At 40.8% G+C, this 12,331-nt stretch overlaps 1 protein-coding gene across 1 annotated transcript in view; it reads right to left on the bottom strand.

The window, feature by feature from the left end:
* The window catches only part of LOC144819620 (alcohol dehydrogenase 1-like), a 177,192-nt gene that overhangs the window by 106,238 nt on the left and 58,623 nt on the right, over positions 1 to 12,331 (bottom strand). Inside the window, exon 3 of the mRNA XM_078677439.1 lies at positions 5,266 to 5,407. Within this exon, the coding sequence (XP_078533565.1) occupies positions 5,266 to 5,407 (142 nt within the window). The remainder of the gene's footprint in view (positions 1 to 5,265; positions 5,408 to 12,331) is intronic.

Below are 12,331 nucleotides of genomic sequence, written 5' to 3'. Positions count from 1 at the left end.
TTCTAGGTTTCTACAAGGGAGGGCCTGGGTATGTGCCTAGTATAACACATCAACCCTGGACTTTTATTACTGCTATACTTTGTAAGTCTATTTTGATGTCCCTTCTGTCATATTGTATCGCTTTATATACCAAAATGCTAATAAACATAATTTTGGAAGAAAAAATGAAAAAGATTTTTGACTATGGCCTACCTTTTAATAGTCTAGAATTCAAAGACTTTATAAATCACCTCAATATAAAGCATCACAAAAGCACTACTTTTTGGCCCCAGGCCAAGGGTCTGGTAGAACGGTTCATGAGTACTCTAAAGAAAGCTTTTCAGTGTGCTGCATTGGAGAAGCTCAACCTCGAAGTTGTTTTTAATACTTCTCTTCGAGCTTACCGTTTGACCCCTCATTCAATGACAGGGGAAAGTCCTGCAACTCTCATGTTTGGAAGAGCTATGACAACCAAGCTGCCCCTATGGACTAACCTCAGATCGAAGAATGAGGAAGACATTCATGCTACGGACTTTAATCGCAAACAGCAGATGAAAACACATGCTGACAGACGACATCATGTAAGAGATGTCATACTTGGTATGCAGACATAATATCGATGTCTAAATATCGATATACCATTATATCAATGTTTAAATATCGATATGACAGAATATCGACCATCAAGTAATATCGTTGACCAGAATATCGACATGCAGGCAAGAAATATCGTTTTAGTTAATATCGATGTTAGTAATATCGTTAGTAAAAATATCGTTGTTAATAGAATGGATTTTTTTAGTGTTTTGTATGTTAGTATAAGTGTTGAAAGTATAGCTTATTTTGTTAATGTATGTTTGATTTTTTTTACAAGTAATTAATTTTATGTTAATAATTTTTGCGTACTTCAGTTCCATAGCGGGTGGTGGGTTTATAGGGGAATAGGGTGGGAAGTAATTTAATTCTAATATATTTAAAAAATAATTTTTTAGAAGTTATTAATGAAAAAAACATAAATATTGCGATTTAGTTCCATAGTGGGTTGTGGGTTTATAGGGGAATAGGTGGGAAGTAATTTACTTTTAATTAATTAATTAATTAATTAATTAATATGCTTGTATTTAATAATTTATATTGTTAATTGTGTTAATTAATTTGCTATTTATTAATTATTAATTGATTAATAATAATTAATAATTAATTGATAAATATGTTAATTGTGTAATTTTTTGAGGAGCGTTTTTTATTTTATAGGGGAGTAGGGTGGAAAGTAATTTCATTATAATCAAGTAAGTAATATTTTATTTATTAATATTGTTACTTGTGTTACATTTTTTATTAATTAGTTATTAATTGGATATTAATGATTAATAAATATTTAGTAAATATGTTAATTGTGTACTTTTTTATGAGTTGGCTGTGGGTTGATAGGGGAGTAGGGTGGGAAGTAATTTAATTTTAACACATTTTTAAATATTTTTATATACAATATTTATTTAAAGTTATTTTATAGAGTTAATTGTGTGAACTAATTTATTTTTGATTGTTTTTAATTTGCTTGTTAATTAATTAATTGTTAAATAATTATGCTAATTGTGTAATGTTTTACAATATTGGTGGTGACGTTTGTAGGGAATATAGTGGGAGGTAAATTATTTTTTAAAAATTAATTATTTGTTAATTAATGTTAATTATTTTGCAAGAGTGGGAATACTAAATTATTCCCCTCCGCTGTCCAACACTTTCCCTACTGCTACACTTGGTGGAGTGGGAATAGTAAATGAATCCCACCCTCTATCCAACACTTTCCATACTGTTGCACTCGCTGGAGTGGGAATTGTAATTTTGACCCTCCCGCTATCCAACACGTTCCCTACTGTTGCACTTACTGGAGTGGGAATAGTAATTTTTACCCACCCGCTATCCAACACTTTCCCTACTGCTGCACTCACTGGAGTGGGAATAGTAATTTTTACATACCTGCAATCCAACACTCTCCCTACTGTTGCACTCACTGGAGTGGGAATAGTAATGTTCACATACCTGCTATCCAACACTTTCCCTACTGTTGCACTCGCTGGAGTGGGAATAATAAGTTGTATCTGTCCGCTATCCAAGACTTTGCCTTCTATTGCACTCACTGGAGTTGGTATAGTAATTTTTACCCACCCGCTATCTAAAACTTTCTCTACTGTTACACTCGTTGGAGTGGGAATAGTAATTTTTACCCACCCGCTATCTAATACTTTCCATACAGTTCCACTCACTGGAGTGGGAATAGTAAATTTAAACCCCTCTAACCACCACGTTCCCTACTGTTACACTCATTGGAGTGGGAATAGTAATTTTTACCCACCAGCTATCCAACACTTTCCCTACTGTTGCACTCACTGGAGTGGGAGTAGTAAATTATTCTCCTCCGCTATCCAACACTTTCCCTACTGTTGCATTTGCTGTGTGGGAATAGCAAATTATTCCCCTCCGCTATTCAACACTTTCCCTACTGTTGCACTTTCTGTAGTAGGAATAGTAATTGTATCCCCTACGATATCCAACATTTCCCTACTTTATAGTTAATGTAGTGTAAAATATATATATATTAAATAAATATTACTTTTAATATTTAAATGTATTATATATATTTTATTGTTATATTTATATTACTGGTTTATGTATATACATATATGTATTTATAACTTTTCTTATGTTAGTAACATTTTTCAATTCAATAAAATAATTATTTATTAATATTATTAAGGTGAATATATATATATTTTTAAATATGTATGTTTACTTTTTTTATATTACATTTATCATTTATCCGTTTTTAACATTTGTAAATAATTCTAACTATGTTTTTATTAATTATATTTATTATTTAATTCTTTTATATTATTTTTAAGACATTTAAAAATAATGATATTTTAAACAACAATATTTTAAACAACGATATTTTGGTTTAGAAATGTTTGTACTTACCATTGTAGAGATAGGCTGTCAATATTCTGCCCATCAATATTGTAGACTCGATATTCCTGTAGCTCGATATTCTGTCCGTCGATATTCTGTCAGTGATCCGTCATATTTACAAGAAGACATTGAGTGCTTGTCAGGCAACACAGTAAAAGTCTAATGCTCCTTTTGTGGCTGAACCCTTTACCATCACTAACCCCAAAGGACACATGGTGACTGAACAGCAACTTCGGAAGTTCCTTACAAGAAACTACTCTCATTTTCGATTTTTGGCCCGTTACTTACCAAACATCGATGTCAATGTAGAAACAAGGTCTCAACAGCCTGTTGATGACTCTGTGTATACTGATAATTACACCTCATCTGTGCAGATCACTGACACTTTGACTGCCAGTTCCTGGTTTCCAGTGACCCGATCAGGACGTATGATTCAGGTTCCACAACATTTAATTGAAGAATTGTAATTGCCTGTATATCTAAGATTATCTGTGCATTTATTCATGTATTTATTTTGGGTATTTATTTACTATTTAATCTATTTTGAAAAAGTGTTAACTTTTAATTTAACAAAGCGGGAGATATAGTGTCTTGTAATTAAACAAGGGGGTGGGAGTAGTAGAGGGAGTACTGTTTTGTAAATAAAGGACCGGGGGGAGTTTTTTGGTTTCCACTGTACACTGTAGCCCTGTGATGTAAGCGTTGAAGGGATGAATTGAAGGCAGGCTTAAATGTGGAATTCTGACTAACATGCAGCGGACTAAAGACATGTAAAATTACTCTGTGTGTGTGGCATGGTTATTGGTGGGTACCTAGGCTGGCAGGACGCTACAGGAGGGAGTATTAGAGCTAGAGAGGGAGAGAAACTGGAACCTAATATGCACTTTAATAAATATATGACAGCAGTGCAGTGGAATGCCATCTATTTAAAACACAGTGACACCAAAATGCTAAGTGGACAGGACAAACACAAGAACAGGAAGGAAAAACATTCAATCAGCAGCAAGGAAGTAAGACATGACACGAAAGCCACCCTGTCATGAGCAAGGGCATCACCCAAAGCTCACTTGATTTATTCTATTGTTCACAGTGCACAGTGAGTGTTTGAGATCACACAGATATGCCTTTCTGTAGGCAGACCTAAAAATTATATGTGCCCAAATTTGAATACTAGTTTTGTTGGAAGACACTGTCTGGGGTTTCATCTGTTTCCAGGTTATTTGGCCCGCTAAAGGTTCCATTCTAAGTTAACTGACTAGCCTTGTTATAATATGATACGTTTATGTACCATTCTGAACCCATGATATACAAATGATAAACAGAGGCGGCCCCTCCATTAGGCCGGAAGAATGCAGCAAAGGTGAAAACTAAAATGGTAATAAAATTAATTTGTTACCATTTTATGTATCACTGCTCCCAGCCCTAGCCTAGTTTGAGAGCGCGGCGGTGAAACTGCTGCTGATTGGCAGCAGGGGAGGAGTGGTGCCCACTCCAGTTTAGAGTGCACATGTCACTTTGTCTGTATTGCCAAAGCCAGCCTGACATGTGCACTTTAAACCTCTCCAACCCAAGCTATCTTAGACAACTGGGTGGAGAGCAGACGCAAGCACCAGTGCCTGGGGGGGAGTCGAGCCAGCCCGCTCCAACCAATTCTGGTGCTTCTCTCATACTGCTTAACATTATCAGCATGAGAGCAGCCTCTGGATTGGTTAGGGGAACTAGCTCTGACCATGTGCTCCAACAGTCTGGAAGCACGAGGACCGGAGGAGGCGAGCCAGTATAGTGCAGTCAGTAAGTACATGTATTATTTTTAAGTTTATGACCCATTGACAGGCACTGTGAGAAACCGGCACTGCTTGCAGCTTCAAGGCCAGAGCTCTTAGTCATTTTCCATTATAAACACTGTTTATAACAAGCCATGATTGAGAGCTTCGGCGTGGACCTTAAAGGCATTGCTCGTTTCTCACAGTGCCTGTCAGTGGGTCAAAATAATTGATGAACTTACACATGTTGAGAAATGGATTCCACACACACGCTAACTTCGAAAAAAGTAGACCAAACACTGTTTTTTAGCAATATTGGCCTGCTGTGGTAAGCAAAACTTAATTCCCCAGCTGCAGCAAACCCTTCCTAAAATCCATCTTCCCTCCTACTCACTCTGGGCCTGTTCTGCAAGGCCTTGTACAAAGACTATGAACTGGGTGGTGTTTCAGCGTGCCAGTATCAAAGTCAATTCGAAAAATCAATTTTAAGGAATTCAGAACTCTGTATACAACACAACATTAACTGGTTAAAAATGGAAGTCAAAGTCATTACCTGGCTGTATGTTCTTCACTCCTTCGCCAACACTTTCAACAACTCCAGCTCCTTCGTGACCAGCAATCATTGGAAATTTTATATTGGTGAACTTTCCTGCAATTGCATGCTCATCTGAGCGACAAATGCCGGTGGCTACCATCTGTATAGAAAGCAAAAATGAGGTGTTTACTCCCCCCTTTTACACCTAGGCACAAATTGTACCAGAGATATCAAGAGCGTTGGAAGTATGGTTGGAGCTCATGTAAAAATGCCATAGATTCTGCAGGTGTGCATGACAATGTGGTTTAGAGAACGTGTGTTTTGTGGAAGGAACATACAGGTTTTTGAACTGCACATGATCTGATAAAGTTATGCTCATTTGTCCCAGATATGTGCAGGCACAAGAGCCAAGGGCTTTGTGTATCAAATGGGTTTTCCTATTCTGTGTCTATGTGAATGTATATTAGTTCTTATGGCCCTAAGTGAATTAATGGGTTGCATGCTATGTCCTTTGCATTTGCAAAGCACATTCTGGCCAGTTATGATGCCATCTTAGGAGTGAGGGATAACTGAAGAGTAAGAGTCACTGGGAGGTGGCCAACATGCCAGAAGAGTGATACTAAATGGCCTCTGTGGCACTCTCCTGAAGCTTTCAAGGGTGAAGACAGAAGGTGAACAGAAGAAGAATATGAGTGGAATCAGTTGTATATTGGCAATAGAGTTTCCACAGTTATGTACAACCCTGCACTGTAATTGTGATTTGAGTAGACAGGCAATTTGGTTTCTGGCACAGTAATGCATCCAGTCAGTGTGGATTCCCGCATGACAATGGTGCATTACAAACAAATAATGTGTGTGGGTGTTGCCATCGGTGTTACGTCACTGAAGTCATAGGGATTGTGAAACATTCAAGCATAACAAAAAGCACTAGTATAGAAAATAAGTCACGGCCATTCAGCAGGAGAGTGCTAAGGGTGTGGTATGTAGCCTTTTGCAAATATATTATTAAAGCGTGGTGCACACTGTCATTTACAAACAACACATTTTCCATTGAAATGACCACTCCATTTCTACAGATGTAGTTTAGCATAAAACTAAGGCACCTCACAAATTATATTGTGTGGAAATCAGGCTTCGTGAATATTCATCATTTGTGCATCACCAAGTAAAGTGCCTTTTTTTAATTTTGATTCTATTAAAATATTTTTTTTATCTCAATTTAGAATTACAAAAGAAAGTGCTTCATTTGTGCTTTCCTAACTGCTAATATATTTTGAGCTACTTTCAAATAGCGAGCCACTGCCAAATAATCATCAGGGGCCCGATGTAGGTAAATCTAATTTACCACTTCTAAAATACCGAATCATACCGATTCGGTATTTAAGAAGTGGTAAATTAGAGGGGGGGAAATGTAGGTAATTCTGATTCGGTAAATACCGAATCTGTAAGATTCGGTATTTACCGATTCTGTAAATACCGAATCGGTATCCCCCATTGATTCCTATGGGCCTTGAAGCCCATAGGAATCAATGTGGAATACCGAATCGGTGTTTACCGATTCGGTAATTACCTATTCTTGCAAGGGTGCAGGGGGTGTCACTTAGACACCCTCTAGCACCCCAATTACAGGCTTGTGTGCCATGTGGCACACAGACATGCCCTAGGGGCATGTCTGTGTGTCACATGGCACAGGTGTGCATGCACACCTGGATTCGGTATTTTACCACCCAATTGGATTGGGTGGTAAAATACCGACTCTTGAAGGCCTGTGGCACTCTTCAGAGTGCCACCTACATCTCTATTTACCGATTCTGTACATTTACCGATTCGGTATTTTGCCGAATCGGTAAATGTACAGAATCGGTAAAATTACCGAATCTGTACTTATGTAGCCCCCTACATAAGAAAACCGTAATACCGGTCGGAAACGGCCGAATTTGGCCGTTTCCGACCGGTATTAGGGCTCCTACATCGGGCCCTAAATGTGTTAAATAAAACCAAGCACGTAATTCTGTACCATGGGAGCGCCCTTTTTTAGGTCTCGCCTGCGTTGCAGCACATACACCGCTCGCTTGCAAGATCTATTGTCGGTGGTTTTCTGTCGGGCTTCTTTGGAGGTGGGGTTGGTGCACGCCCTGTCTCCCTTAGACCCTGCCCACCCATTGCCTGTTGCTCGTCATGCGTGCGTTGTGTCCTTGCCTCACGCTGAACCGGTGGCTCATTGCTGCGACCAAAGAACTTTCATTAGAGCACAGCTACTGCGGTCCAGCCAGGGGCATGTCAATCACTTGACACGGTGAGGTCACGTGATTGCAACAAACAATATATCCATAACTCTCTGAGTGTGCGGCAGGGCAAGCGTCAGTTATGTTTTTTATGTTGTTTGAGGCTGCCCGCTATGCCGCAATAATTATTTAGGTGCCTCCTCCATAATGCGTGTCGGAGTTCAATGGACTGTGATAATGGGTTGTTGAGTCATGGCAGAGGCAGCTGAGGTTATGTGCAAGCCACTGTGTGACCGCTCGCACCACCACAGGCTTGCCTCGGCCTCTCTGAGGCTCACCCAGCACAACCAGCGTTGGCGGCAGCTGACTCAGTTGGGAGTCTGCTGCCGCCCTGTAGCAGAGATAGGTGCTGCTCACCACTTTCGGCTTGCTGCCTGCACTGTGCAGTGTGCGGAGTGGTTGAATCATGATCCCGTGATGGACAAGGGATCAACCAACTCAGGCCCGACCGAAGCCATACTGCCCGCACTGCAGCTGTGAGAGCATGTATCTGTTGCTGTTTTCATTCGTCGCCTGCCTCAAATTCAAGTACGTGAATTTATAAACTGTGAACTCATAAAACTGTGCTCTCAAATAAAAGTAATGTCCCTTTGTTCATTTTATTGGCCATATTTATAGCGGCCGAGCAGTCAAGAAAGCCATTAGGTAAACCTTGATTTTACGTTTGTCAGAGCAAAACAAGAAATTAAAGAACACCTGCTGAAAATGTCGGTAGTGGAGTCGGCACCGTGGCTACATTCCATTCCCCAGCGAGCGATGATGTGTGTTTTCATGTGAGACCAAATCTGGAAAACAGATCCGCCTCTTTCTCTTTTTATCCCCCACTATAGCAGTCATTATTTATTCTCGGTACTCGAGGTGAGCAAGTAGCAAGCACACTGCACCGTTTTTTGCAATAGATAATCTGACCGTATTACAATAACTGACTGCTAAAATTTACATAAACATTCTGTTGTTTGCAGTGGCGCGCACTGTCAAGGAGTGGTACAGATCTGAGTCCTCGTTTTGTTTAACATTATGATCAGCTTAGAAGAGAACTAGGTGCTTCAGTTTCTGGTGCTTTCCAGCAGTTTTAACATCTTCCTACAATGTCTTGATTCTCAAATGGGTTTAACAGCTGATAAGTATATGTTTTCCTGGTTTTCATTGCTTGATTTTGGTTGTGAGAAAGTGTCACTCATAGTTGTTGAAATGTCACACATAATTTCACTGAATTTATGAAAATGTCACACATGGTAATCTAAAACCTTGGCAGCAATGCACTCTTCACTTGGGAAGGAAGGGTTAGGTCCTCGCATACCTTTTGCCCTGGTTTTGGAGTGCGATGCGGTTACCCACAGACCAACAGTTTAGCGCTTGATTTCGTTCTTTGAGGCACTTTGCTACTGTCTGCATTTGATCATTTTGAATTTCCTTTAATGTAATGTTTAAAAAATTTTCCTTAAGTTTAATTACGCAACCCCTTTGCAGATAACACACGCCAAGGGCTTAAATCACAAATCAGTTTCGTGCAATAATGGATTATGTATTTACTCTGCTATTTTCTTTGCATTTTTTCAGTTTTCCACGCTGACATTGCCGTTGTGTGTCTTCTAACCCCCCACTTTGTCGTCCTTTGTCTCCAAGAGCCTTTCTGATAACCACCCACTGCACAATCCAAGAACGCCCACATCCCTCTAGTGTTTACCAACACAGTGCCTTACTTGCCCAGCTCATAGAAGCTGCTTTCCCAAATGTTCAGTCCTGTTGGGCCAGTGTGCCCTCAATCTGGGAACGTTTTACAAGTAAAACAATGAGCGCGTGTACTCACCAAAGACCACAGAATCTCCGTCTACCTGGGCAGCACCAGGGTCGCCACCCTCGGTGCCCGGCCTGGTATGGCGGGAGGGACCAGTCTTTAGGCGGCGAAGGGGGGCTGACATGCTCCATGGGATGAGCTTTGGATCCTACACCCGTAGTTGTAGATCATTAAAAAATAGATGACTTATTGCTTGGCTTCTGTGTCATACATACAAAAGCTAGCTCATTTGGCAAGTGTGAAGGTTGTTGTGCCAGTGTTTTGGTTATCCCTGAGAGCGAGACACACTGGAGTAGTTACTGCAGGCATTTGTCCAGCTGAGCAGGATAGGATATCTGGGGTCAGCTGTCCCAGAGTCATGGCAGGGCTCACTTACTGGTAGCACTACACAACAAGCATTTGCAATGCAATAGCTGTCGCTTTTGCGAGAGTTTAAGATATTTGCATTGTAAGTGACAATGTCTTTTATTTATTGGTTTTACAAATAAAGACATAAATAAAAGACATTGGGCCATATGTAGGTAATGTTCGTTATGCGATTCTCAAATTGCGATTTTTTGGGAATCGCAATTAGAGAATCGCAAAACGAAATGTAGGTAGGATTAGCAATTTTTTTTGCGAATCCCAATTATTCCTTATTTGCGAATCGTACCTTCTCATTCATTCCTATGGGCTAGAAGGCCCATAGCAATGAGTGAGAAGGCATTCTCAATTTGCGATTCTCTATTAGAGAATCGCAAATTGGGAATGCAATTTCAGGGTTGTAAGGGTGTCAATAGGACACCCTTTTGCACCCCTGAAATTGACATGTGTGCACACGTGGCCCACATACATGCCCTAAAGGCATGTATGTAACCCAGATGGCAAATTTTGCGATTCCTTATTTTGCATGTGGGTTTGTGTGCTGCATAGAAAACTGCCCTAATTGCGATCGTAAATGCTGAAATTTTGCGAATTTCAGCATTTGCGAGTGCCATTAGGCTTCCTACATATGGCCCATTGTCATTTACAATGCCAATAGCTCAAACTCTCGCAAATGCGAGACCTATTGCATTGCAAATGCTTTTTAGGTTCCACTGGCAGCCTCTGTGCCCTTGACTTCTACTGCCAGTGCCTTGGATGAAATACAGTAATGAATCTAATCAAAAGCCTGCTAGTTTCTGTTTATGACGAAACCGCAATGATGCAGCTTTGTATAGTGTGACACTGAGTCTTATATTTACTGGATTCACATGGTGAACGTTGTGTGACTTTACAATTCACTTAGGGCTTGAAATATCTAGCAGGCTTTGGCAGAGGCAAAGCTTCGAGTCCTGTTGTTAAAATCTGAGGTTAATATTAACTCAGTGTCGTAAAACCGACGGCTGTGAACTTCATCGGGTTAACATGGTATCCCTCTCTTTCGTTTTCTCTTCTTTCTTTCAACAAGTCAATGTTCACTTCTCCTGCTCTGACGCTGACCCTCCCCCTCTTTCTTTCTTTGTCTTCGCCTCTGTCTCGCTCCTCCTCGCTTGCTAAAACCATGACTTCAACAAACTGCTCTTAACCTCTCTTTCTTCTCCTCTCCTTTCTTTGCTTTGTTCCCCTGTGAAATTGATCCAAAACCTTTAGCTACAAAAGTCGACTTTTCCAGACATTTTTCTATTCAAAAGTGCAGCCTCAGGGTGGAGAAAAAAAAAGTTACAAATACAAAAAAAACAAAAAACAAGATAGAGTGGTTGAAAAATGCCCAGATTAGTTTTATTCACAGCCAGTGTTAAAGTAACTATATTGTTCCTGCCTACATTTCACATGCTTTACCTAATCTTGCATTCCCTATGAGTGTTTGCTGCTTCCAGGATGTTGTTATCTTTTTTTTCCAGCAGGCATATTACTCTTGTCTCCCCTCGCTTACAACCTATTTTCCATGTTTTGGTTCTCCAGCGCCGCAAGGCCATACGAATGGTGAAAGCGCTATGCAAATATCACTCCACTGCATACAAAATAACAAAAGTAAAGGACATTCTGCCACGTGCATCAACAGAAGGAATTGCGATTCCTAAATGGAGATTTTTAAGGAATCGCTATTTAGGAATCGCAAAAGCCTATGCATGTAGGAAACGCTATAAAAATAGCGATTCCTACACATTCCTTAATTGCTACTCGCAAATTGCTAGTCAAAATTAAGGAATGCTGTCCCATTCATTCCTATGGGCCTCCGGGCCCATAGGAATGAACTGGAGATTACATGAGTGTCACGTCAGGGGCTAGTCCGGAACCGAAAATAGAAACGCTATAAAAATGAAGCCAAGAGATATACCGGTCTCACCTCTCTCCCCACAGCAACCCGAAAATTAGAACCGGGCAGAAACAACTCTCTTCCGCCCAGACGAAGAAGCCGGACCCTGTTTCTTTAACTGGGCCGAGTTTGCGGAAGGCCCCGCCCCCTGGAACGTCACAGAGTGAGACCCGCTAAAACCAGGAAGCGAGGACAGGGAGGTGTGTCCTACACCTGAAGCAGAACGCGAAGGTGGAGAAGTTGCCGAGCTGATCGAGAGGAGGCTGCAGAAGGAGGAAGCGAGTGGAGAAGATTCCAATCGGCGTACGACAGAGCCAGGAGGCCAACAACACGGCACATCGCCCAGCCACGCTTCAGGAGAAAATGGCCGCTAATAAATGGCTCACTCCTGCAGTATCCTCTAAAGAATAAATCATGGACAAAATATATTTGGAGCAGTTTTTGGAGGCGTTGCCATACAATACTCAGAAGTGGCTGCGCCAGCACCCCAATTTAACAACGGACCAAGCCATGGAAATAGCGGTTACATTCGCCAGGGCTTAACCTCGGCTGCCACCCTGGGAGCCCGACAAAACCTCCAGAGTATCATCTGCAAAGGTGGAAAAGAAACCTCGAGCCGGCAGTGAAATTTACCAATCCCGCCCCCTCAAACCTGACATACCCAGTTTCCAGGGTCGCAATGTTTCGAATGTGGGACCTGGGGGCACATCGCCATACTATGCC

Source organism: Lissotriton helveticus, chromosome 2_1 (genome assembly GCF_964261635.1).
Source record: "Lissotriton helveticus chromosome 2_1, aLisHel1.1, whole genome shotgun sequence".
Classification (NCBI taxonomy): Eukaryota; Metazoa; Chordata; class Amphibia; order Caudata; family Salamandridae; genus Lissotriton; species Lissotriton helveticus.
The sequence above is the reverse complement of the archived record's forward strand: the minus strand, read 5'-3'. Positions and strand labels throughout refer to the sequence as shown.